This window comes from Gavia stellata, chromosome 1 (genome assembly GCF_030936135.1).
Source record: "Gavia stellata isolate bGavSte3 chromosome 1, bGavSte3.hap2, whole genome shotgun sequence".
In the NCBI taxonomy this organism is placed as follows: domain Eukaryota; kingdom Metazoa; phylum Chordata; class Aves; order Gaviiformes; family Gaviidae; genus Gavia; species Gavia stellata.
Window position 1 is genome coordinate 103,024,303 of NC_082594.1, and position 27,756 is coordinate 103,052,058.

Below are 27,756 nucleotides of genomic sequence, written 5' to 3' on the forward strand. Positions count from 1 at the left end.
ATGCAGGAAAGGGTCACTTGGCTCGATCAATTTTATATCTGGAACTGTTTGTTGAACTAGGGCGAGAGCTAAAGTTCTTGCAAGGGAGTAGGAATTATTTTTTAGACTAGCAAATGTCAAATGGGCAATGTGTATCTTGGATATGATTTCATGTTCATCTGGCAGTAATCACAGAAGTCTATTTCAATTTACCAAAAACTGGGCAGCTCAGAAATTAATACTTGACTCATTCACTGCCACATCTGTTAAACATGTAGGCATACCAGAGCAGATGAACCTTGTCTGAGCTTGATGTCTCATTCTTCAGTTGGGCCTCCATGAATGGAGCTGGCCAAAAAAGAGACTTGGCGGGGGGAAATTGTCATAGATATGATAGAGAAAGAAGAGGACATAGGCTTCAATGTACACTAAGGCAAGAACATGGAAGTAATCTGGCTTGAAGTGAAACTAAGTCTTTCTCACCATCCTCATTAAAGGCCATGACAGCTACTCAGGCAGCAAGGGGAGAGACTAATTGAATTTAAATTTGAAATTAAAATAATTTTCACTAGCATTTTGCAGTAATATTTCTAGACTACATTTTCTGTGAAATATGGTGTGATGATAGTGATCAGGCTTGTAAGTCTGACAACTGTGACTTTTACGTGAAGATATCAGTATGGGTGCTTTGAGCCTTTTAAAAGCTGTGTTAAATCTTTTTTTTTTCAGTTCTGCCAGCTTTAGCCTTCCTTCTCATCCCCTAAAAACCAAAACAACTCCCTCTTGAGAATGTTGTTTATTTTCCATATTATGTGCCACCCCAATTTCTGGAATTGCAATGTATTTGTATATCTGCATAGCTTCAATTCATTTTTAAGAAAATTGTGAGGTTGAAGCAAAGGATTCCCATCACCCAGAACAACCCATCAATAATGTTTTATGGAAGAACTGAACAGTCTGTGCCTTTGCGTAGAATTTGCTCTACTATGGTGAATTCCAAATGAAACTGCTATCAAAAAAAGCAGAAAAATAGTTGAAATGAGTTAAAATTTAAGTATTTCTGGAAATAACATAAATGATTAGCAGAGTTTGGAGTGTGGTGTAAGTAGCAGCACTAAGGTGCTTTTTAGTCTTGTTCTTCTAAGTTACTTTTAAAAAGCCCTTTTACCTAGTATCCAGCAATTCATATTTTCTTTCACATTCCCTTTTTTCCCAGTCCCATGCACTCCTTTTATTTTACCCTTTTGTGCCTTCTAACTACAGTTTCTTTTATTTTACTCCACCATCCATTCTCAAACTACCACAGCATCTTCCATCAACATTGAAGCATTTGTCTATCCTAAATCCTAGAATGGCTGTTAATGTTGCCCTCTTCTGGATCACTTTTTCTTAACAGTATTTTGTTTCTCATGTCAGGAAAAACATACAAATATTACTATTACTTTTATTTATTACTTGTAAATAGGAAAAATAATCTATTTTGGATAGATCTCTGACTTGATTTTCATATTCTCTTACTAACGTAAGATGACAATCTCCTTTATCTTCCATGACTGTTTCAACTATTGGCGTTTCATATCTAACAGTTTATCAGAACAAGACTTTTTTCATTCCTCTATCACTGTGCTTCTCCTGGAATAACCCTTATTGAAAGCAAACCCTCCATTTTCAATTTAAGTCTAGAGAACAATATATTTGGCCACCCTGAGTGATGTGCTTTACACTCTGACAGACGACCAGTACCCTTGTATAGTGTCTCATTATTTGTGTGTAATCGTTAGTGTTTATATAAGGCATTTTAACCAGACAGATTTGAAAATGTAATGGAAACATGGCCTGTTAACTGGAAACCAGTTTATGACTTTTGCTTTTGCAAACGACAGTCATTTTACCTTTTCCCTAGTATCTTAAGAAGTTGTCTTCGCTCCCTGCTTCCTGGCACCCTGTGCTTTCCCCTTCCACTCCAAAGTTGGTGTCTCCTCGATTCAGCACTGCATGGGACTGCAGTCCTGTGGAACTGTGATGCCGGTGGAGACAAAAACCTGCTTGGCCTTGGGAGCAGCGACGGATGAGAGTCTGTTGCAGGGCGCTGGAGAGCCGATTTCAAAGTCCCCCTACTCCAGAAGCTTTCACCCCTCAGCAGTACCAGTCAGGACTGTGCGGCTGTGCTTCAAATGAGGCCACCAAAGCATCCTGAGAGAAGTGGGAGGAAAGAAAAGGTGTGATAACTGTTTTTAACTCTTTTTGTCAACTTGGGCACTGATTGCGCTGACAACCAAACGCATACTCACATGATGCAAAAGGTAGTTTACGTGTTTATGCACTGTACAAAGTGCCTTTGCTTTCTGCCCAGGGGCTGAATGCCCCCCTGAGCCGGCGGCTGTCTGACAAGCAGTAACCGCATGTACAGGGCAGTTTCGGGCAAGGAAGGGTCAACTGAAATGTGTGACAGGGCCAGGTCCGTCAGCAGAAACGAGCAGCCAGGCGCCCACGGTTGCCTTATAAAACTAGGCCCGTGCCAGCGGAGCAGGATGTCGACGCAGGGGCATTTTCCACCTGGAAAACCCCGAAGGGGAGGCCCGAGAGGCCGCGGGGCAGCGCTACTGGGGAGAGGGCTCCGTACGAGCTGCAAGGCAGCTGGGGCGGGAGAAGCAGCACGGCTGGAAACTCTCAGGGAGAGATCGGCCCGGGGCAGGCGGGGGCTGGAAAGGCTGCCCTTGCACGCTGCAGCCGGGCCTCGGCTCCTCACGGCGGGCGAGGCGCGGCCCCGTTGCTCCCAGCCGGCTGCGTTCGCTCAGGGGCCGGGCCCAGCCTCGCTCCCCACGCCGGGCGCACCGCCGCCCCTCCCTCGCTGGCAGGGGAGGCGGCCGCGGCGGGGAGGCGGCCGCTGCCGCCGCTGCTTCCTGCCGGGGCGAGGCGCTGCCGCCCCGGCCGCTTCCGGGACGGCCCTCGCGGGGCGGTGGCAGTGTCATGGCGGTGAAGCGCCGCGGCGTGTCCGCGGCCGGCCCGCCGGCGGCCAAGCGAGCCTGCCGTGAGGAGGAGGAGGAGTTCAACGGCACCCGCTTCAAAGCGCTGCTGCGGGACCCCGCCACCGCCGGGAAGGGTGAGAGGGCCGGGCCGGGCCGGGCCGTGCTGGGCGGGGGGTGGCCGGCGTGCCGGCGGTGCTCGGCTCTGCCCGTGCCCGTGCCCGGCGGCGCGGTGCGGTCGTGAGGTAAAGGCGTGCTCCGCCGGCGCAGCGGGGGCTGCAGCGGCTCCCCGGGGAGCCGGAGACGTCTCCTGTCCCCAGAGCGACGTCGCGGGGATGACGGTGATTGCTGCTGCTGTACCGTGGGCACGTGCTGCTCCCGCACGGCACGGGCCCGCCGCAGACCCCGGGCGGCAGCGCCGGCGTGGCCGGGCCCGGTGGGGCGGCTCGTTGCGTGTCAGACGCGAGGTGTCGGTTCCCCGGGTGAAACTCTCGCGTTGCAGGTCTAGAGACCTTCATCTCCGTTGCTAAGACGCTGCCATCACCTGAAATATATGATGTCGTGGAGGGATACGTAAAAATTTCCATGGAGTGTGCTGAAATATTCAAACTTCTGGACGGAGAAAGGAAGCCTGAAAGTGAAGTAAGTTGGCCGTGGGTGTTACAGTGTAATGACTGCCAGCGTGCGTCCCAACTGGGAGAGGAATCGCCAAAGAAGTGCTTTGCAGCATGAATAATTCTGATAATTTAGTATGGTGTGTGGTTTGTTTTTTTTTTTCCTGGAAGTCACAGTGGCAGAAGCATTGCTCAAGTGGCAGATGTCCTTTGTAGTGCAAAGGTGTTCCTGAATTTAATAATACACACAACCAGTAGTCCTGCCAAAATCAAGCTGTTCAGTTTCTTTAAATATTATCAAAAGACCTTTTATGAAATAAGGAGGTCAACAGAAGCAGTTGAGCAAACAAAAAAAAAAATAGTACAGTGAAAGTAACTGTTTCTAGATAACTAGACATTTCCCTGATACATCAGGATTTCTAGGAAGCCACTGGTAAAGTTGACCTCATTTTCCTCATCTGAGCTGGACACAGTTTTTCCTCATTGGAATATGATGAATGAACTAAGGAATTAAAAAACCTCTCCTCACTGTGAGTACTGTGGCAGCATTATTAACTTAAATCTGCTTACAACGTAAAAATTGGATAGTGTTCTTTTTAACCTCCACTTGTTGGTCTTTGCTTTAGATTAGATTATCATTTTTGTCTGTGTAATGATGACGTGTGTCATGTTCAGTGACATGCTGTCTTCAAGATCCTTTTGCTAAGAGGCTAATACTTGTAATGAATACAGTCCCAGTGCTGTGTGGATTCTGGATTCATCTAGAAGGAGTTAATTGCAAGACTGGAGCAGCTCAGATGGTTTTCTCCAGCACATTTCATTGTGCACTTACTAGCACCTCCAGCTGCACTTTTCCACCTCCAGCTGGAAAAGGGCCTTCAAGATCCATCAGCCTGTGCTGAGATTTCCACTGCAGTTGGTGTTTGCATCCCCAGAAGTGGCCATTGTGCATATGCAGATAAACCGGGCATGTAGGTCTCAATTCACAAGTGAAGGGGGACCCTTTTTTACATTCAGTTTATTTGTCCAGGATTGTACAGGCCTTCAGTCAGGATGTTGGCTTGGGCTTCCAGTAGAGGTTGTCCCTCCCTGCTACTGAATTTCATGAGTTTAACAACTGAAAAAAAAGAGGAGTCAGCTGACCTCCTGTGGTTCTCTAGTCTTTCATATAGTATCTGTACAGGGGCTTCCTTGAAAATTCACAGTCTCAGAACTAATTCTTTAGAAGAGAAAGCATTAATTTGGGAGAGAAATTGGAAGTTAACTTGGGCTTCATATGTGGAAGCTTTCCTCTTGTGGCGGGGTTACTCTTTTTCTAATGGTGTTTGTTACTGTTTGCTCAGCCAATAATTTCAAGCCATACCTGACATTGGCAGATATTAATGTATTTCTGTATCTTACAGATGCTATTAATCTTTCAAGCTCTAGAAGCCATTTTACTGAGGACAGCCAGTGACCTCTCCCATTTTTCTGTTGTGGGAATGAACATAGTCAAAAAGTTGATTCATTCCTACATGAGATTGGTCTATGTTGCCTTGTATTCTGAAAATCACAGGTAAGTCTTCTCTGTACTGTAGCGGAAAATCCCTGTCGGTTCCTCTGTATTGATCCTGAGGGGCTGTGTGGGTCTTGCACATGTGTACAGGACGTTGCAAAATTCAGCTTGACTTAGTGCTAATAATCTACCTTTATTTAATGATTCTGTTTCACGTTTCGTAAAATAAATGCACGTGGAAGACTTTGCAAGGTGGAAGCTCTGATCTAATACATAATATAATGCTATATGATACTTTCCTGAGGCTACAGTTTTCATTGGTTGTGCCTGTCGAAGTGAGAGGTAAAGTGGATGCTATATTGAGTCCTATTGTTTTAATGCTTCTTGGTTTGTGAAGTGAAATGTACTGCATGGAACAGGGAGGAACAGGCTTTCTTGTAGTTCACAGAGGCTGAGCAGTCTATCTCATGATGGCAAAACCAGCTGCTCTTGAGTGTTTTATTTCTCTGTATTTTTTGTAGTCAGATTTCCATGTCTATAACAGAATTTTTTCTTCCAGACTGGCTTTTCCTCTGTAACTTCTCCTGTCTCTTAAATGTAAGGCTATTTTAGGCCGATTTAAGCACTCATGTGTTATCTAGTCCAGTCTAAACCACAATTTCTCATGCTCTGTGGACAGGGTGAGAGAAGTTCCAAGTGCCAGAGAAATTTTAATACAAACCTGGGGGGAAGAGGAAGGGACAGAAAAAAATAGAGACTGCAAATGACTTGTCCAAGGCCAATGACTTGTCTTTCGGTCTTTGGACAGGCCAGAATTAGAAAAGCATTTTCTGCTTTCCAGTTCATGGACGCAACCACGCTTCCTGCACCACTCAGTTGATTTTATTGCAACAAGCATTTTAACTGTACATAGAATCCCAAATACAAGTAGATAGGTATATTGTAAAATAAATTTTGAAACTATGCCAGATCTGCACTTATTATTAAGCATGTAAAGATTACAGCTCTTGGAGAAATCCTTCTAGAACCTGCATAGAGGAGGCTGCAGATTTCTGGTGGTATTCTGATAGTATATGCTCTGCTTTTTCTGTGCTACCTCTTTGATGTGCAGAGGGAGTTTATTGTGGTGGTATGTCTAGATGGGATCTGTGCTTTAATCATATGGCTTTCTTATAGATTGTCCATGAATGAAACATGATGGACACATTCCAAAACCCTTAATGGGTAGTGACTATTCAGGTGATGGAGGTCTGCAGGCTTGTACCCGATAGCCCTGTCATGTTCCCTTTGAAATAAACGGCAAACTCCCCACAAATTTAGGAGTTCTTAATTTTTGGCACTTTCTTCCTTTTATCCTACTTCATAAAGTGCATATCCAGCCTCTTGTTACAGCTTAATTTTTGGGAAGAATACAAATAGGCATTCCCTTTTCCCTTCTTCCCAGTTGCCATTATCACTATCTAAAATAATGGTTTTGGTTGTTTTAACTTCTCTTCTATTTTCTCAGGCAAATTTTCCCATTGGTCAGTGAGCAAGAATCAAAACTTAGTGTAGATCTTGGGATTTAGTTCATGACAAGACCATGCTGCATACTTAAACTGAAGAAAATCTGTCATTCAGCTACAACACAAAAAAATGCAGTCTTACTTTGGCCTACGCTGTGTGTGTCCTTGACTGTAGCTGTAGCTCCTACTGACCTGATTGTGGCAGTAAAGCGCATAAGCATTTGCAGGACTGGGGGCTCTGTTCAAGAAATATGCTTGTAGGAACAGGCTGTTCACAAAGAAGATCAAAGTTCTTTGTGAATAGCGGAATAATGTCTGTTTGACCTAAATCTGTATTGTGATGGTCATAAGATGGTTGGTTTCATATTCAACTAAAGCTCCCATCAACTGCAGCGAGAGCTTTGCATGACCGGGGATACTTTCCTAATGGCTATCTTGATTGCTCCTGTGGGGACTGACTCAGAACTGCTTCATGCCTGAAACTCCTGAAGGCTTGGGTGGATGTTGGAGGTGAAGTGGGATAATTTCTTTTACAGGAAAAGGGTCTTTCTTTAAATTTTAATCTCTTGATTTGCTTATTTGTATAACTGTCATCCTGGAAATAACCTGCAGGTTTTCCTCTGCCTTTTGTTTTAGGATGAGCCAAGTGTGCCTTACCCTGTTGTCAGCAATGGTGGCTCAAGGGCCAGATTCAGCAAGGGATGTGTATAGCCATTTTGATTTCAATAATAAGTTTCTGCCTGGATTATTGAAAAAAAGATGCAAGAAGGTAAATTAAACTGCTGTGTGCCATGAAATGCTACGCCATGGGTCCATCAGTTTTCTTCTGCCAAGTATTTATAACGAAGCTGTTGCCAAAGTCTCTTTGACGTATTTTCGTCTGCAAGAACTTACCTTTTCCTTCCTGTCCTGTGTCAGGCTGAAATGCTTCTTGATTGTTTCTAATTGGCAGCAGAACTGATCTATGGGGCAAGAGCTTCCCATCTACTTATATAGAAAATCCCCAGGGGCTGTTTCTGAGTATCTGCAATAGTGGGAGAGCTGGCCTGCACCCTTGAGGTATAGCTTGCTTCGTTTTCCGTCCTGTGCTGGTCTTTCTTATCTTGTCAGTGTGCAGAGCTCCTCAGTATAACCTTGTTTTTACACTGCTTTGTAGAATTTACTGCAAAACATCAAAGTGCCTTGTCTCTTTCTAATAAGCTGTGGTGAAATATACATGTATAGTTTCTGTGGGCTACCCTTTTAATGTCTAAAATGGAGTGAAAGTGATGGTAAACTTCTGAAAACCATTCATTCATGTGTTTGGGAAGAGCTCAGTCTTTTTTTCCAATACGTGGATTGCAGTTTGGTCCCACTGAAATAAATGGAGGTTCTGAAGCTGTAGAAATGGAGAGAGGATTTTGCCCAACACTCGTACAGTCAGAGTGTTTGCATTTGAAAATATAACTAGGAGGTTTAAACAATCTCTTGGCGGAAATCCTTAAGGAGGTTATGCAAGTGAGTAGAAAAAGTCACTCCTCTTTTTCCAAAGGGAACTTTATTTTTTGTTTCCTCTCCGTTTGTTTCAGGTCAACCCTGATTTTTTTTTAGCAGTGTTTCAGAACAAGAATATTTATATTTCGTTCCAAATATAAGTGTGTAATAAATCGAATATTATTTTCAATGCAGATAGATTGTTTCTAGTTTTTAAAGATGACTTGCAGAATAAATGTGTACATCTGTGTTGGGTTTGTGCCATCTGTGGTGACAAATGAGACTGTAAAAGCTGGTTTCGGGGAGAAAGATGTGTTTTTGGTTTTTTGCCTTCTACTTGGTAGCTTTATATATACACAATTTTGGGAATATCAGATTTCATGGTTTTTGACCTTAAGGCAGAAGTTGTCTTTAGGAGTACCTCTGCTTCTTAAATTAAAATGTTTGGATGTAAGTAGTCTTTTGACCACAAGCTTATTAGATATGCAAGTAAGGTACAAGGAAAAAAGTTTCCAGAAATGGATTGAAGATCTTACTTTTGCTCAGCTTTCAGTGAAATTACGACTTTATAACTGGCTGTCAGAGGTGAATTTTTAATACAAAAATATCAGGCCTAAAGCTTACAGCAAAATCTCATTTCTTTCTCTTTATTTCTTCTTTCAACCCTTTTATGAATTGCTTCTGCCTTATTGTTAGCCTAGTCAGTATCTTCTTTCAGACATTTTTACATGCAACTTGTAAGTTGCACAGTAAGTTCCAAAAAAATCATAAATCATGTTCATATCCTATGGTCCTTTTCTAGGCAAAGCTTTTGTTATTTCCACTGTGCCTGAATTTGTAGTTTTATAACATATTAGCCTCTTTTAAGAGCTTTTTTTTTTTTTTTAGCCAGTCTTAGTTGCATGACCCTGGTAGCTGCAGGAGCAGTTGTGATAGCTGAGGGATGTGTGCAATGCACTGCAGCTCAAAAATGGCAACAAGCAGCAGGAGTCCCCAAGACTGGCACTGCTCTGGAAGCCTGTATAGTAAGAAATTGCAGCAGCACTACTTTCATTACCGTTCTTGAGTATTTTTGTGAATTCACCAGTGTACCAAGTGGTGCAGGAGTGAGGATGTTCAGTGATGTGTGTACAAGGGTTTGGCATGAAACTACTGTTAACATTTTCTTCTTTTTTATTTACGGCCTATCTCATATATTGAGAATTGAAAAATACACAAACTAGGACACCTTCCTTTTTGATGTTAACTTTAACAGACTCTGTGAGCTGCTTAATGGAAGAAATTTTTCAAATTAATATACTGTGGATGTATTGCATATAAATGTATGTGTATGGCTATATGCAACGTATTTATAGAAGTTGTTTAATTTTACCTGTTTAGTGTACTTATAATGTTAATCAATTGTTGCAGTAATAGTTTTGCAGTTGTGTACAATCTGTATGCTAACAGTGCCTTTTATCTTTTTTAGGGGAGAACTGATGTCCGTATGGCCTATATTCAGTTTGCTCTCTCCTTTTTAATTGCTGGTGACAACACAATCTTGGCACAGGTGCTGGAATTAAAAGGTACTTCACAATTGCTTGTATTTTTTTTTTTTTTTAAGGCAGACTCTTACATTGGTGATAAATAAATATGAGCTAATTCAAAATGTGAACCAGTTAAACAGCACTAATAAGATACAAAAGACATAATTTTAATCTTATTACCTGAAAAGTGTTAAACTTCTTCAGTATTCTAGTGAGTGTCTCTTCTGCTTGAGAATAATATTTGCTGTCTGCAAAAACTCTGCAAAAATAGGAAGCCCTTGGTGACACAGATGTAAAAATGGTAAATGTAATATAACTTTGAGGCCATGGATTCAATGAGCAAAAAAAAACTTCATGGCCTCCAGCCTTGCTCATAACACAGTAATAGTGGATATGTTGCATTAAAATTTTTTTTAAAAATGTTAAAGACTGTGCATACTTCAGTATCCTTTCTATCCTCATGCAGGACAACTGTTGTGTACTCCATTAGACAGCTTTTTGTCAGTGATTCAGGAGACCAGTGTAATGTCCTTTGCATCCTTTATGGAAGCATTACACGGGAGTGCAGGCCAGGAATATGTTATACCCATGTCTCTTAGAGAAGGGGGTCAAACTGAACTGACAAGAGGATTCAGAAAGTTGAATCTTACATATACTTGATTAATACTTGATCCCGTATGTGCTGAAGGTAATGTAAAACTTCTGTTGACTTTAGTGGTTTGAAATCTACTGCTGATGTTTTTGAAGTTGTGAATTGTGACTCTTGGTAAGGCTATGAAAGAATTCGGAAAGGATCTAGAAATACTCTTAAAATAGTCATTAGCTGGCAGCAGTTCATTTCTTCTATGGTAAGGGAGTGAGAACAGGCCATAATTATTTATTTCTATTGTTCATGCTGCTCTGGGGGCTGCTGATTTCCTTTAATTGCTCACAGTTGTTCAGTTCTTTCAGGACAGGGAATGACAGTGCAAATCTAGACCCAGTCAGCACAGCTGGCTTTCATTCCCCTGTAAGATACTGAAGTTCTCTGTAAACTGAAGTTGTCTAACTTTGGGATGCACAGGTGAGCCAAAAGATGATGCATGTGGTTGAAGATGTAACCTTCAAACGTTTGAGAATCACTCAGTGAAACAATTGTGAGTCCTTCAATGGAAAGGATAGGTATTTACTCAAGTTTAAATACTGTATAGCACATTGGGCCCTGAAATATATTTGAACTTGACAGATGCTGTTGCAATAAGTGTTAATAACCAAGTTGACAAATTAGCTAGTTATGATGAGAGTAGGTTTGGCAGTATTACTTGCTCATCACTGTAGTTACAGACACATTATCCTTCTGAACTGTGATTGCAGCCCTTTGGTTCATCCTGAAATATAACAGCAAGGTAAATAATATGACATTGAAGAGAAATGGGTATGAATTCCCTGAAGCATTTTAGTATGGAAATAGCTTTCACATTTTCACTTAACATTTGCAATGTCTTCTTAGATTTCATTCCAGATATTCTTCGCTCTGAAGTAAAGGAAGACAAAGCTTCTACTGTCAATCTTCTACTTTCCACACTGAGAACTAAGGTATGATATGCCCTTGAAACTGCATTGTCTCTTCTTTTCTGTTTTCTTTGCTGCTGGAAACAGTTTTGCAGTAATATCTCATAAAATGTACAGCTCTTTAAGATGTTGGTACTGTGCTGCTGCTGCTGAAAGTTTGTCAATGTGTCCATTACTGACAATATTTGTTGACGGTCGATAGCTTGGTCATATTACTGTTTCAGGGCTGAAGCTTGTTATGCTTTTCCAATGCCCTCTTAAAGGAATTCATTGCATAGCTTGTACTTAGATGCTAATTTCAGCTCATCTTCAGTGTGTGGTGTCCAACAGATTCCAATTGTTTCACGGGTTGCGATTGACCTTCAGGCTTGGCACTGATGCAAAAGAACTGGACTCTTTTTGGTGCTTCCAGTGACAGTAAGATTGGTCCTTCAATTAATATGTCTCATGCTGAAATGGGGAGGTCAGCTAGATTTGACTAGGTTTGTTAGCTCTGAACTAGGTAATGACATACAATCTTGTTTCCAGGAGAAAAAGGATTTTGTGTGTTTCTAGTATGGGGACTGTGATGTGAAGTGGGTTTCTAGGAGCTGTCTGGTTGCAGTTGAAGGGGGTGTGGTACTGTTCTCCAACCAGTCTTGGCAGGGCTCCGTTGAGGCCACATCCTGTGGGCCAGGATAGCTGGTCTTTGGACTTGCTTACTGTTAGGATGGCAAAGTTTCTGCTGCAGGAGGTAAATTCAGTCAAAGGTGTTTCTTGGTGGGATAGAGGAAAAGGGAAGTCTTATCATAAAATTGTCTTCTCAAAATCAGAGTAGTTTTTAGACAAGGAAAGGGTACATACCACCTGCTGTCAGAAAGTACTGTTGGAGAGGTAAGTCTGCTCCTCTTTGAAGGTGTTTTTTCTGATTCTTTCATAGCAAACAGAAATAACCTCATGACATAGCAGGGTTGAGACAGAAAACTTGAAAGCAGGAATTGCAGAAAGGTGTGAGAGTTGGTTTAGTCTTTACTGCCTTTTCTGTGCTCTGCTGTTCCTTAGCTTCTGAGCATGGCAGTGCCTCTTTCACTGTGACGTACCAGCTTATTGCTGCTGTGGGTACAACAACTGCACCAGAGATTTATTTTATTTCTAGAAAACGTTTTAAAAAATGTTTTTAGTTCCATTATCTATTATTTTTGAATCTCTGTTTTGAATTACTGTAGCGATGTTGCACAAGCTGTTGTATGACCAATTGAGAGAATGAATAAAAAGTAGTTTCAAATTTAGAGTGTGACCATAAGAGCCTGTATCAGACTCGGGCTTTTCACAACTGACAATTTAAAGCCAAAAATATTCTTTCATTTTTCTATTGCAATAAACTTGGAAGAGGAAGAAGAAAAAAGCTAGCATTTAGATGTAAAATAAACCTCCTTGAAACTGTTTTCTAAATGAAGCTTTTCCCATGTGGGAATCATACATCATGTACTGTTACGTTATTGATGAAACCTAACACACTGTATGACTCCTTCAGTTTAGCAAGGAAAATGAGAATTAAAAAAATGAGGACCAGAGAAAACAGTAGGAGAATTTTTGAGAACTTCCTTCACTGTTTTCCCTTCCATTCAAACTTTTATTTGTAGCAGGTTCTACCGTCTCTACCAGCAGGTTTCCATGATCCTAGTCTGTGGCTGTGCTACTCTAAATACGTTCTGTGCTCTTTCATTGAACTTGAAAGTCTATCCTGTTCGGCATGTGCAGTGTTTGCAGAAGTTGGTGTAGAGTCCTGTGGCTTCAACTGTATCAAGATGGGAGCAGGAGCATGTAAAAGAAGTGTTAACAGGACAGGCAGAACCTTTTGTCTGCTCTAGTGAGGAGAGTGAGCTATGTGTGTACTAGAAGAATGAAATAACTTGCAATAAATATAAGAGTTGTCTGTCTTTTTTTTTTCCTTGTTGTTTTCAGGTGGTTCAAAATAAAAATATCACCAAAACCCAGAAGGTGCGCTTTTTTACTGCAGAAGTGTTGATTCACATTGCTTCACTTTACCGGTGGAATGGGATTACTGATGTCAGCCCTGGGGATTTAAAGGTCTGGTAACTTTGGTAACTTACGTCTTTGTAACTCCTAGTCATTGTCCTGCCTGGTTTTTTTTGTTTGTTTTTTTCTTCCTTTTGCAGCCCACAGGTTTTGAAATAGCTTCCAGTTATTCTAACCTTGATGAGCTCAAGAAGAGGGATCTGCTGAGGCTACTTAAAAAGAAATGCTGACTTTCTGCTACTTCTCACCGCTCGAGGAGGAGGGTTTGTTTCCCCTCCCTGATTGCCAGAAGTTCAGTGCAGATCTGTTAACCAGGGAGAGATGGGGCTTTTGAGTGCAAGTACTGTATTGCATTGCCTGGTCACATTTGTGTCTCTATAGGAGAATATATCAGAAGCAGTGTTTTTACCATGTCCTGCATTTCTATCCTACACGCTGCTCTGATATGAGCGCTAAACTCCCAAGATGGTTGCCAGCCTTTTCAGCTTGCATTGTTTGAGAGGTTGGCAGGGTTTCTGAGGGCTGAGCTGTTATTGATTCTACTGGTCCATGAAATCACATTCCTAAAGTCATACATGAGGCAAGGATCAGGGCCGCAGGTGGTGTGTGTATTAGTACTGCAGATGCTTTTTACCTTCTCCTCATAAATAGATTACATTTCTGATTTTTTATTAATCATGTCATCTCTTTTTTTTTTTTCCCCCCCGCTTTCACTGTGGGAATATCTAAGGCATGGCTGTAAGCCCAATGCAAAGCAGTAGAAAGACTTCTATGCTTCCACTGGGTTTTGGCTGCAAACTTTTCACCTTTCCCAACCATACTTCTTCAAAACTTCTAACACTGAACAACTGCTTTCTTGTACTTCTGCTACTGGATGTTTATGCCTATGCCATTCCAATCCTAATATATCGTGAACACTTTTGGAGGAGATCTGTTTCTAGTAGGTGTCTGCTTGGAGCTATGTAAATCTATGATTCTATTCATGAACGTGCATTTCAGTTTTGAGTAATTTTAAATTCTTAACAATTCCATGCAGTCCTTGTGAGTCATATGGTTTGTGATTTCCTAACCACAGTTGTGAAGAGACTTCTCATTAGTACGGATCTTGAGCTGTGCTGAATGTAAAAGGTTAATGGAATCTGGGTTGGTGGGGTTTTTTTGTTTTTTTTTTTTTTTTTTGCTTGACATTGGATATTTGGTCACTTCTTCCATTTTTGTATGGTGATTGTTATGGCATTGATGCCCCACCTCCTTTCCCTGAAGTGTTGGCATATTCAGTGCATTGTCAGCTATCCATCTCTCTTGCCCTGTATTGAAGTTGTTCCGTCTTCTGTGAAATTGGCCTAAAAAACATACACATGCTTGTTTTCACATGCTTTACGCTGAAGGTGTCGGTGATTTTTTTTTTGGTCGCTACTTTTCTTTAGCTTGACTTTTCTCTGTCTTCTTCTGTCTGGCTTCTTAGCAAAAAGCCCTAGGTAATGCCCTGTGTTATTACATATGTACCTAAATTTGGTAGGTTTGCTTTCCTTGAAACAAAAAATATTGTAATATTTAGTATGTTTAATACAGAAACTGAAATTTGTCTCGTTAATGTGAACAAAAGCCAAATGATCTGTTAGCATTTCTGTATAAACGGAGCTTCATAAAATTTAAAGAAGAGTGAAAATGATGGAAGAATTTCTTCTGTGATACCAAAAATCATACGCCTTTTTTATTCCTTTTTGGTTTTTATAGGTGACTCAAGGTTCTGAAGAGGTGGGAAAGATGATGGTACGGGAACTTGTTCATAATTTCTTAATGGACCTCTGTTGCTCTCTGAAACATGGCATAACTTTCTATGATCCAAGTCTTGGAACTTCTGGCAAGTAAGTCACCAGATAGCTGAGATTGTATCTGTACTTTGTGCTAGGAACAAGAGAGACCTCACTAGTTCTCTTGTCTGCCCTTCTAGGCTTTTGCCAGTAACTTCACTGAATTCTCCTTCCCTCTCTCTTTTTTCTGTGGTAGAAGAAACAAATATGTTGGGGTGTTTTGTTTTTAACTTCCCAAGATCAAGCTATTGGATCTCCTTATACCTCTGCGTATTAGAATAGCGAGTGCTCTGCCCAATTCATAGGGGCTTAGGCAATCGTCTTGTTTCTCTGAGCCATCTCTGTAAATAACTAGGTAACAAGGCTCGTATTGAAAGGTGTGATTTTTATACTTTTTTTTTTTTTGAGGTGACAGTAAAGCATCAGAGCTGCAGTATAAACCAGATGGTAGTAAAATATCTAGTCTAATTTACATTTTGTAGAACCAGACATGGTTTATCCCAGATTTTGGCAAAATGTCAACATTGATTTCAGTAACACCTGATCTGGAAGCACCTATTTGCCCTACTGTTTCCATTCGCTAACTAGTTAAAATATGTGTGCACGAAGATTATAACTGATAGAGAAAAATAATCCAGACTCTTGTAATTCCATGGAGGGGTTCTCATAGGGTGAGTTTATGCTTCATCACATTAGCTGGGCAAAGAAGGTACTAGATTGTAGTACCGGGTACTAATACTGAGTGATGCTAGAGCATGTTGTTTCTTGCTGCGAGCAAAATTTTAGCTGGTATTCGTTTGGTTATCTGTGGTATTTTCACTTTGTTTATGGACATACAGAAGTAACCTTAAAAAAAGAGGACTGAAAGACTACAGAAATTACTTCCAAGTTTAATATTAAGTTTTAATTCTACATATTTAGCTTTGTGAAGTTTGGTTAGAATATTTCGGGTTTAACTGTGGGTATAATTTGTGGGTTTAATTAAAAGTAATTGCTCTTTGTCATGCAGAAAACCTGGAGGTAAATTCAGTTCTTACTTTTCTGAGTTTAAACTCAGAAATTACACCAGCAGTGTGAGGGGTCTTGCCTTGAATTTACTCCAGCAACAGTTAGAGGAGTTGCAGAGTTAGCATCACATGTAAAGTATCGAAAGAGGGATTTCCTTTCTGAAGTATTTCTTTGTCTTCAATAGGGGAGGAAATGTGGTGCTTCTGCGCTTTCTGCTGGGTTTAAAAACTGCAACAGAAGACGAAATGGTTGCTGATCTCATGGTGAATATTCTTAAAGTATGCCCAGATTTACTGAATAGATACTTTAAGGAGACCCAGTATTCCTTTGTTCCTAGACTGAAGTCAGCTTGGATGGACAATATGAAGTTACTCAAAAAGGTAAGAGTATAAATGATGCACACCAGCTCTCCATAGAAATTTGCAATCCCAATACTCTTTTTTCCTCCAAATATTGAAGTAGTTTTTGTTAAACAGTAGTGCAGAATTACACAAAATTGTAATAAGGAAGATGGTAAAGTCAAACATTCCTGACCTACAAAAAAGTTACCAAGCAAAGGAACTTGGTAGTAAATTGGTAAGCCTGCCTTTGATTGCTTTTATTACAGATAGATGTTATAATGCCATTCCTTTGTAAAATTTGTTACAATTTTGGTACTGTGCAGTACAGAGCCCGGACAGCCTGTGGTGTGGGTGTGTTAGGTATAAACTAACTCTGAATTCATGATCTTAGCTGAGGTCTTCCTAGTGACAACAAGATTTCATTGATTTCAGAGGAACTAAGCTGAGGATCAGGGAGTGGGTTTTTTTGGTTTTGTTTCAGAAGCAGCTGTTCTGTATCAGAGGAGACTCACATGTCTGAAGATGTGTTAACAGCTGTAAATGCACAGTGCTTTAGAGTTTATTAAAATCAGTAAAAAGCAGACAGGCACAATATTTAATAAATAATGATTTTTAAAAACAAACCAGTCCAGCAGTGGGGAAGTTAGGTGACTGAGGTTTAAGTGAGCTAAACAGGAAGGACTTATTAGTTCTGAAATAACACCGTCAATTACTGTAGGTATGTTAGGGAAGAAGCAGCAGGATGCTGTTAAATGTCGAAGATGGTAAACAGAGGGGGGGAAGATGGCATCCTGTTTTCTATGGGTGCTGAGGAAAATGAGCCATGGCTCACAGCCACAGATGCTTTAAAAAGTATAGACATAGAGTGAGTTGGAAGGTCATTTGGTAAAAAGCCATGCTCAGGGCAGGAGGCTGTATAAACATTTAACTAAACCGGGAAAGAAGGAATTGGCGTAAGAAGCAGTGGGAAACATCATGTTGATGGTACGTGTTTTGAGATGCAGCAACATCCAAGCTCAGCTAGAAAAACCTTTTGTCCTTTCTGAGTGTTCCTCTGACTCTTTGCTTTAGCTTAAAATGGGCAAGTAGGCTCTGTAGTTTGTTTGTTGAAAAGGGGTGGCCTTTAGCAGGGGTGCAGGTCAGATACAGATGTTCCATTTAGTTGAATAGGAGTCTGGGCGATGCTCTGTAGCATTTCTGCATAAAAATTGGTATTTAGTGCTGTCATTACTTTTGACAAGTCAAAACCCTTCTATAAAATGCTCCCCAGAAGAAGCTGTTATCTTCAGGGCTGTATAAATGTTGATTAAATTGTTATTTTTATTTCAGATCTATGAGGCTCAACCAGAGATTTCCAATTGTTTTAAGACTTCAGAGTTTATTCCTCTTCCCAGGTTGCTTTCTATGGTGATGGTAACAACAGTCCCTGCAGTGTGCAATAAAATAATGTTCACCCAAGGACTAAATGTAAGAGCAGTTTATAGTATTTCAGTGGATTTTTCTGTCCTTGTTAATACTGTTTAAGTGTGTGATCATCCAATAAATTTCTTAAGTTGGTTAATTACATACGTTTTATATTGTCTGGCCCAGCATAAAGCTGGCTTGGGGAAGCACTGGAAAATTAATTAAAACCCATTGATACTGCTTCCAGGAGCCATTCACAAGCACCAACTCTGCCAATGGTCACTAGTGGTTTAGGCTGGGAATCTGAAAACCTACAGATTCTTTCCTGCAAGCCAACATGTAGGAAATAATTTGTTAACAAATTTTAACATATATTCAGAGTACAGATTATGTGCAAAGCATAAGAGGAAGCAGTGAAATGTCATTAATTCAACCTCCTTTTTCTAGTTACCCAGCACGGTAGTGAAGCACAGCATACTGTCACTTGTATCAATGGTTTTGAGAAGAGCCTTGAAGAATATTGAGTACTGTTTGAATGAAGAAACTTGGCAAAAGTCAGAAATCTACACACTGTCAATGATGCAGGAATTTGTACAGATGTACAGAGAAGCCATCAGCAAGGTACAAAATAAAAAGAAAATTGGGATATATAACATGAGTTATTTTGCAGCAGGTAACTACTCCTCTGCACTTTCTCCCCAAGTGGTTGTGGCCTAGGAGCCAGAAGATAGTGTTTTTGAAGAGCGTGAGGGGAAGGCTGTGGGTTAAAAGGTGTTAATAACTGGTGTGGTAGTAGACTACATTTCCTAACAAAGCTGTCTGATGGAAATGCAAATAAAATTTTGTTGTGAGACAAATTTGTAACATTGGCAGCTGTTGTGCTGCAAATGAATTCCAAGAGTGGGCTCAGAAGCAGATTCTCTTCCTGGTTCGAGTAAATTGTAGCCAGCAGAGTTCATTTGGAGTTAGAAGTTACTAAACAATGTAGCACTTGGGTTGAAAATGTACCATGAGGATGAAGAACCAAACCTAAGAAACTTTTCCTGTAAAGTATTCTTTCCAGCATTTATGTTCTGCAGAAGTGAAAGTACACTACTTGATTTCAGATCTTTTTCTGATTGCATACAAGATGAGTTCCAACCTTTGTGAAGAGCAGCAAATCCTTGTGTTGGTTGGTTGTGAGTATTTTTATCACAGTAGCTTTGTCTCATGCAGGAGAGCTATTGCAGTTTCCTCTTTTTGCTTCTAGCTTTTACCAGACATGAACAATATAGTGGCTGTCTGGCAGTCCCTTCTGAAGCAAGGGAGAGAACACCATGATAGCCAAGAGGAGAAAAGGGAAAGTGATACGTCAGCTGTGAAGGCAACGACCGAGGCAGCAGAAGTTGCTCAACAGCATGGTAGGCAAAGCAGGTGGAGTTACCCCTTCTTACATGTGTGTGAATGGGTGTTGTGAAATCCTCATCCTATGTGAGGTAGTTAACTTCAGCAGAGTCCAGGTGTCACCTGTGCATTTGCTATTCATCTTTGTTTTGTTCAGTTCTTTGGGCAGTTTAATTCTCGCCAGCATTAGAATTGCCTAAGAACACTGTTTGACAGATAGGCTGCCATTGCTACTAGGAAGTTAAGCAGTTTGCCTTTCTGCTGTCACAGAATCACAGAATGGTTGAGGTTGGAATGGACCTCTGGAGGTCAGCTTGTCCAACCCCCCTGCCTAAACCTGGTTTCTGAGGACCATGTCCAGACAGCTTTTGAATATCTCCAAGGGTAGAGACTCCAATGACCTCTCTGGGCAACCTGTGCCAGTGTTTGGCCACCCTCACAGAGAAAAGGTGTTCCCTGATGTTCAGAGGAAACCTCCTGTGTTTCAGTTTGTGCCCGTTGACTCTGGTCCTGTCGCTGGGCACCACTGAAAAGAGCTTGGCTCCGTCCTCTTTGCACCCTCCCTTCAGGTATTTATATACATTGATAAGATCCCCTTAAGCCATCTCGTCTCCAGGCTGAACAGTCCCAGCTCTCCCAGCCTTACCTCACAGGAGAGGTGCTCCAGTCCCTTCATCATCTTCGTGGCCCTTTGCTGGACTCTCTGCAGTGTGTCCATGTCTCTCTTGTACGGGGGAGCCCAGAACTGGACACAGCACTCCAGGTGTGGCCTCACCAGTGCTGACTAGAGGGGAAGGATTGCCTCCCTTGACCTTCTGGCAATGCTTTGTCTAATGCAGCCCAGAATACTGGTAGCCTTCTCTGTGGCAAGGGCACATGTTCAGCCTGGCTTATGTTCAACCTGGTGTCCACCAGGACCCCCAGGTTATTTTCTGCCCAGCTGCTTTCCAGCTGGGTGGCCCCCAGTGCATACTGGTGCATGAGGTTTTTTCTCCTCCGGTGTAGGACTTTGCACTTCCCCTTGTTGAACTTTACCCTCCTGTCCTTGATCCTTTTATGCTAGTAGGAGTATTTTGCAGCCACATGGTATAACAGTCAGGGAAGCTGATTTGTCTGAAAAATAATTTTTGAGGGATTTAGTTTGGCCAGGTTATTTTACCATGAGATCATTTTTTTTGAAGCAGTTAGTTACTGTGGCTACACAAATGCTTGTGTTGCTGTAGCACAGAATTGGAAACATGCAAGTGTTGGAAGAGGGAGAGAGGGCTGGAGTGAAGGCTTCAGTTTTCCTCTCTCAAAACCAGTGTCCCTCATGAAGGACTTGCTTTCATAGTCCTGTTGCAGGGAACTGGAAGTTTTAGTACTCTCTGTAGCTTGGCTGGCAGCCTGCAATGTTTTACTTCTAGACTGAAGATAAATCTGCAGACAGTTTCATGCCCTTCACAGGGCATGTTCCACAGTGTGACTTCCTGGAGCAGAGAGTTTTTCAGTATATGTCCTTCTGTGTGTGGCTTTGGGCAGCAGAATAGTTGTCAATGCTGACACTCCAAGGCTCTTTATTGGTAGAGTGCCTGCTGAAAACAATGGAGTAGCTAATCTCTAAAGTACTGTAGCTGTAGTTTCTCTGCATACTAGGGTGATAATACTGTATCGCTTACTCTCAGCTCACCTTTTACAGCTTTACTTTGCACTGTGGCCACTAGAGAATTCTTTTTTAATGGGAGTTGAGACTCAGGCAAACAAAGACAAAGTTTATGCATGGCATCCATCCAGTTCTTCATAGCTCCCTGAGGGAGACCCAGTTAACAGGAAAAAAGTAGGTGTTATAAAAAAGTTTTGGCTGCCCTTTACTTATTTTGCTTCCTTTTATTACTGCCTGGATAACAAGTAGCTTTTATGCGTCCTCATGTTATAAACTAAAAGAATATTTAGCTGCTGAAATAGCTTTTCGTAAGAAGTAAACAGCTGCCTTAGCTGGGGTTGGTGTTTCTCTCATACAGGTATTTGTCCTCCTCTTGCCAAGAGGTCACATTGAGAAAGTAGAATTTTGAAAGAGGGAAGGGAAAGAAAGAAACCTTTAACTGAAGTAATAAATTAGTAATAAATTAGTGTGCTGTCTCCTGCACTTCCCCAGTCAAACCTACCCGGCATTAGGTAAAAATAGTGTCCCCGGAAACCAGCAGCATGACCATATCCTTTCCTTCACTTTTTTCTGTTGTTCAGCCTTAAATTGAACAGCAGTGGGACTGATTGGATTCTTACAGTGAGTGTTAAAATGTTGAGGTTGTCTTTTATATGTGTGAGCACTTTACAATCAAATTCGATACGGCAACTGCCAATTTAAGCACTGAATAAGCTGATTTAGTTTTGCAAGTATTCACACAGGAATGCTGGGGAAGGGAATTGGGGATTCCATGGTTTTTTTTCTGTTTCTTCTTGTTAGTGAGGAAGATAACTGATCATTTTATAGGCAAGTCTATTGGAAATATAGTTGGTAATTCTCATGTTCGATAATGTAGGTGATACACTGTGCTCTCTTGGTGTGAAAGAATGTGAAACTAATTATGTTAACACTTTGTTTAGGTTCAGATGATGCTGAGACACTGTTTCTGAAAGCTGCACTGCTTCAGGTCATATGCCTGTATCAGAAGGTTGTGCCCCACTTGGTAGCACGGAGCAACTTTGATTTTAGCAAGCTGCTAAAAGGTATGTGATGGGTATTTCTATTACCTTCATTGCTTTCTCTGGCTATTTACAAAGTCCACAACAGAAGGGAATGTTTGCTCTTCTGTGTAGATAAAGAACTGTTTTCTAAAAGTAACACTTTTTAGTTTCTTCATTGTGTTGTCATTTATTGTTGCTATTTCTGCAGTGCTCTGGCACTCTGCCCTCTTAAATTCCATAGCTACTCTGCTACACTTGGTTGTTCGGAGTGGTAGGTTGCGCTACAGTCTTCCTCTTTGTGTGTCGTATTCTTGCAAAAATTTGGTTTTTATGGGGTTTTAATTCTAATGTTTCTGAGGAAGACACTTGTCCAACTCTTAATGAGATTTGGGGGTGTAATTCTCTTAGACCTACGTCAACAATCCAACATAAGTAAGTTATTTCCAAACTCTTACTAGCTGCAATGATAAAGATTTTAGTTTTTTTTAACAGGATAGTTCACAGAAAGTTTAAGTTGGGGGAGAAGCACGTACAAATTAACCAGTCTCCTCTGGAAAATCTTTTAACATTCAAGTATTTTTTTCCATTTGCTGTGTTTTGAATTATTTTATCACAGTTTGGCAGTGTGCGGGGAGAAGAACACTATTCTGTATGGTATTATCTCCTGTGGAAAATCCATGTGAGGAAGCACTTTAGCAATAGTGTTGTATTTCTCTCTGTCATGTTCACGGATGGTATTCCTCTTCATACAGCAGAAGTAAACAGAGATGTTCTACACCTGCTTAGTGCAGCAAGGATGGTGAGCCACAAATTATGGACTGTGGGCAAGATCCTCCAATATGGCTTGTGGTACAATAAATACAGCCATTTAAAATTGAGACTGGAGGAGAGACCAAAATGTTTTTTGGGCATCATTGCAGTCTGTGGGCCATCAGAGCTTGTAGGCCACCAAACTAGAGCAACTATCTGTATTTTAGGCAGGTCTGGGATGTGTAAGAATGTAAATGCCTTAATTAAAGTCTGTCAGGGGAAAAAAAATCATAGAATCATTTAGTTTGGAAAAGACCTTTAAGATCATTAAGTCCAACCAAAAACCTAACACTGCTAAGTCCACCACTAAATCATGTCCCTAAGCACCACATCCACACGTCTTCTAAACACTTCCAGGGATGGTGACTCAACCACTTCCCTGGACAGCCTGTTCCAGTGCTTGACAACCCTTTCGGTGAAGAAATTTTTCCTAATGTCCAATGTAAACCTCCCCTGCTGCAACTTGAGGCTGTTTCCTCTCATCTTATCGCTTGTTACTTGGGAAAAGAGGCTGACATCCACATCTCTACAACCTCCTTTCAGATAGTTGTAGAGAGCAATAAGGTCTCCTCTCCGCCTCCTTTTCTCCAGACTGAACAACCCCAGTTCCCTCAGCTGCTTCTCATAAGCCTTGCCCTCTAGACCCTACACCAGCTTTGTCGCCCTTCTCTGGACACGCTCCAGCACCCCAATGTCTTTCTTGTAGTGAGGGGCCCAAAACTGAACACAGTATTCGAGGTGCGGCCTCGCCAGTGCCGAGTACAGGGGTCGATCACTTCCGTAGTCCTGCTGGCCACACTATTTCTGATACAGGCCAGGATGCCGTTGGCCTTCTTGGCCACCTGGGCACACTGCTGGCTCATATTCAGCCGGCTGTCAACCAGCACCCCCAGGTCCTTTTCCCCTGGGCAGCTTTCCAGTCACTCGTCCCCAGGCCTGTAGTGTTGCATGGGGTTTTTGTGACCAAAGTGCAGGACCCGGCACTTGGCCTTGTTGAACCTCATACAGTGGGCCTCGGCCCATCGATCCAGCCTGTCCAGATCCCTCTGCAGAGCCTTCCGACCCTCGAGCAGATCAACACTCCCGCCCAACTTGGTGTCATCTGCAAACTTGCTGAGGGAGCACTCGATCCCCTTGTCCAGATCATTGATAAAAACACTAAACAGAGCTAGCCCCAAAACTGAGCCCTGGGGAACGCCACTTGTGACCGGCCGCCAACTGGATTTAACTCCATTCACCACAACCCTTTGTGCTAGGCCATTCAGGCAGTTTTTTACCCAGAGAAGAGTATGCCCCTCCAAGCCATGAGCAGCCAGTTTCTCCAGGAGAATGCTGTGGGAAACAGTCTCAAAGGCTTTACTAAAGTCTAGGTAGACTATATCCACAGCCTTTCCTTTGTCCACTAAGCGGGTCACCTTGTCATAGGAGGAGATCAGGTTAGTTAGGCAGGACCTGTCTTTCATAAACCCACGCTGACTGGGCCTAGTAACTTGGTTGTCCCGTATGTGCCATGTGATGGCGCTCAAGATGATCTGCTCCATAACCTTCCCTGGCACCGAGGTCAGGCTGACAGGCCTGTAGTTCCCCAGATCCTCCTTCCGGCCCTTGTATACGGGCACCACATTTGCTAGCCTAAAAAAAGGGGCTTTAAACAAAAAACCCCTCTGAATCAACAGTCTCATGTGTGAGGTTTTTCCTCCCTCTGTCAAAGCATATTTAATTGGTTTGTATACTTGGTGACTCACCAAATCACATACCCTGTTTATCCCATTATTTCTTGTGTTGGTCTGCTTTTTTCAAAATGGACAAAAGGAGGACATATTTTTGTAAGGCAGAAATCTCTTTGATGGTATGTTTTGTTACAGTATGTAATAAAAAGTTGAACAGGATGGAAAATAAAGTGTCATTCTCAAACAAATGTAATGAAGTGAGCCTGGTTATTAATTTTGATGAAAGATGATATGGTAGAAAATGATGGTGTAAATTTAATCATGAAACTTCCTTCCCTCAGATGACAGAACTCTCAAGCTGGCATTCCTTCCTCTCACCCTGATTGAAACATACGCTCCAAAGGCAGCATGTTTTTTTACCTTGTAGCAATATGTGCTTTACACAGCTGGTGCAGTTTTATTGTTTGATCTTACTGTTGGCTAGACTTTGTAGTGATGCTGCATTATTGTTCTCTCTCTAATATGGACCACAAAGATACTCACAGAGTATGTAAAGCACCCTGACACCAAAGCTTTATACAGCTGATCTCTGTATGTAACTTAACTGCAGTTAAAGTGTGGGCATGTCAATTTTTGGAGCACACTGTGAAGGTCTCTGCAGAGCTGTGTGACCTGTAAAGTGAATAATTCTGAGGCTATGCCAAAGCAGTCATTGTGAGCAGATGATAAAAGTGATGCAGGGAGAGACACAAGTGTAAAGTTCCGTTGCCTGTAGCAAATAATGTAATAGTATAAACGTTAAGATTGGTTACTGACTTAAATTCTGTATTTTGGTCTCCAGTTTATCCATCCTCTTTACTTCCTGTAGGACACAGCTTTTCAGGGTCCCTGAGACTGATAGAAGAGATTTTGTATTCCCATGCACCAGCGATGGCTTGTGCCACGGGCAGGTGTTAGACTCTCCCTGCTGAGGGCTGGATTCCAGCCTTAGATTGGCCAAACATAATCATAGTGTGTCTGGGAATCTCATGGTACGAAAATTTGTGGATTGCTAGCTTACCTCACAGTGGTGGTTTGAAACCCTAAATGATTAGTGTTCCTGAAATCTCAGGAAGATATACCAAAAGAAAGTTGATTGTACTTCTTTCAAACCTCAGGTATTGTCACAGAAAAGGGCCTTCGAGAGGAGGTTCCTCCTGTTCTGCAGCACCATATACTGAAAGTGGCTTTGGAACTTCCTGCAAATAAATTTGCCTGGTTCAGAGTACAGGTAAGAGACTTCAAGGCAGATTTGTGTTTCTTTGGTCTGTTGTCCTCAAATCTTTACATCCAGCACTGCCTAGTTTTAAACTAGTCCCAGTCCAGTCATTTTAGGAGGTGACCCTTCTGTAAAACCAGTAGGAATTACAGTCTTAGCATTAGTGAAGAATCCCTTCTGAGCTCAGAAGTTTTTCTACAAGGACAGAAATTTTTGCCTCCCAGAAGAGGGCTGGACTCTGTATGTAACTTCTGTATGCTCCTTCAGCTCTTCCTGTCCTTGGAGAGGGTTAAGAGTGAGAATTTGCTGGTTTCCACTTGTCTGGAAAGCCTGAAATTTCAGACCGAGGAAATGAACTGCTGATGGGAGCCATCCCACCCATTCCCAGGGAAGGTTCTGGCATTTGTTAAGGCTATCCCTCCTCTCCATAATTACTGGAAACCTTCAGGGCCCCTACTCTCTTCTTTACAGCAGGCCTGTAAAGTAAGATAGCTGTAGAGAGCCTGCTTTTCATGTCTGGAGAGAAGAGTGGACCTAAGTTTGGGGGGAAGCAGAGAGAGCCATGGGTGTTGTGACTGTGACCCTGCCTTGTAGGAGATTTTCTGTCCTTTCCAGTTGGCCATAAAGGAAAACTGAGGAGAGTTAAAAGCAAGCAAAGGAAAACCTGGAAGCAGGCTAAAGTATTTTCTTGTGGCTTTGCCCTTCTAGTATAGACAGGTTTTAACAGAAAAGAAAAAAGCCAAATCTGGCAATGTTAGAATCTTACGGTTGTTAGACATCAAATGCAAGTCAGTGAGAAAAGCAGGGGAGGTGGCTGAAGCATTGTAATTTGATGTTCAGATAGCGTTTGGCATCCTTGTGACTTGCATTGTTTTCCTGTTCTTTGGGGATCAGTCTCTTAAATGATTATATTTCTTATTCAGACAGTACTTGTAGGAAATCTGAACTCCTGGGGATAACAGAAATAGAAGTAGGATGGATGATTGGGGAGGAAGGTGGCTTTATCTTGGACCCTTGCATTAGTTGCTGTTTCTGTTATCCCTCTCCTCTTCCACTTTCCAAAAAAACATTATACTGATCTTCCTGGTTCACTGAATGTGAAGTAGTATAAATGATCCCATTCATTGCTGGCCTTGGTATTTTTGAACAGGTCTGTAAAATAATATACTTTCATTACATATCTGCTTCAGTGCAGTATAATCCTGTACAATGTTGCTGTACCAGGGGAATTTTAATATATTTTTCTTTTAGGACATTTCTGAGACAGAGAAGGTATCTGGTGAAAAATCAGTATTCTATTTACTGATGAAAATGTTTGTTACAAGTAACCATTCTCATCTGAAAATTTCAACTAAAAACCTGATCATCAAGGTAAGTGTTTGGTCTGAAATATCGGGATATTCGGTATATCCCATTGGTCTAAAATCTCTGTGTTCTGAAATTTTTCTTAAAGCAGATACCTTTACTGCATAATTGTGTGGCTAACAGTCATCTTTCCTGTTTTCTGTGACTGTTCTTGGAAATTGCTGTAAGATAACTACCTATGAGCTAAATATTCTGTGAAAGTAAATGCTGTCAACTGAATTTGCTGCAACAGTTGATGAAAGAGTAAGGAAAATGTCTTTAATGTTTGCCCACCCCTCCTAGGCTGAATTAACTCTGGTACCGTAATAAACCGATGTAGTTTGTACCTGTAAAGGTCTTGACATTGATCAAGAGATTATTTTTGATCTTTCTTTCTTATCCTCATGTATTTAGCCTGTACTTCATCACTCTAGCCTTCCTAAAGCCTTAGCTAGTTTGCCGTGGCCTTGCAAAATAGTCCTGTTTGTTATAGTCTGATACAAGCTGTGATGCAAGGAGTGCTCTTGTCTTAAAAATGAACTAAAATCCCCTTCTGTGCATTTAAATAACTTACCTGACTTTTCAGAAGTGGTGATCAACTACAAATCTCTTGAGGGCACCAGCGGCTGTCAGTTCTAGTATCTTTTTAAAACTGGGCATCTTTTAGTTATCTAAGTAGGGGTAGAGACCTACATTAAAAACAAACTCAACCAAACAACTGTCCCCCCAAGAGAAAATCCAAAAAGCTGTTCTAAGCCCTGAACAGGGCTCCTTGTGCAGTGTCCCGTAGTAATAGTGGCATACACATTTGTATACAGCTTTGTGCATTTAATTTCTGCATTTAGCTTCAATCACACGGTGCAATTGTAATGTCCAAACCACTACACCAAAGTTACAGTGACTGAATTAGGTTTTAGTTGCCCTTGATCCCT

General features: G+C 41.6%; 1 protein-coding gene across 1 annotated transcript in view; it reads left to right on the forward strand.

The window, feature by feature from the left end:
- Nucleotides 1-2,949: 2,949 nt before the first annotated feature.
- Nucleotides 2,950-27,756, forward strand: part of URB1 (URB1 ribosome biogenesis homolog) — a 59,667-nt gene continuing 34,860 nt past the window's right edge. Inside the window, exons 1-15 of the mRNA XM_059816683.1 lie at nucleotides 2,950-3,082; nucleotides 3,448-3,587; nucleotides 4,963-5,114; nucleotides 7,196-7,328; nucleotides 9,501-9,597; nucleotides 11,048-11,133; nucleotides 13,054-13,179; nucleotides 14,866-14,996; nucleotides 16,135-16,330; nucleotides 17,621-17,758; nucleotides 18,143-18,316; nucleotides 18,945-19,095; nucleotides 21,662-21,784; nucleotides 25,380-25,492; nucleotides 26,732-26,851. Coding sequence (XP_059672666.1) covers nucleotides 2,950-3,082; nucleotides 3,448-3,587; nucleotides 4,963-5,114; nucleotides 7,196-7,328; nucleotides 9,501-9,597; nucleotides 11,048-11,133; nucleotides 13,054-13,179; nucleotides 14,866-14,996; nucleotides 16,135-16,330; nucleotides 17,621-17,758; nucleotides 18,143-18,316; nucleotides 18,945-19,095; nucleotides 21,662-21,784; nucleotides 25,380-25,492; nucleotides 26,732-26,851 — 2,013 coding nt within the window. The remainder of the gene's footprint in view (nucleotides 3,083-3,447; nucleotides 3,588-4,962; nucleotides 5,115-7,195; nucleotides 7,329-9,500; nucleotides 9,598-11,047; nucleotides 11,134-13,053; nucleotides 13,180-14,865; nucleotides 14,997-16,134; nucleotides 16,331-17,620; nucleotides 17,759-18,142; nucleotides 18,317-18,944; nucleotides 19,096-21,661; nucleotides 21,785-25,379; nucleotides 25,493-26,731; nucleotides 26,852-27,756) is intronic.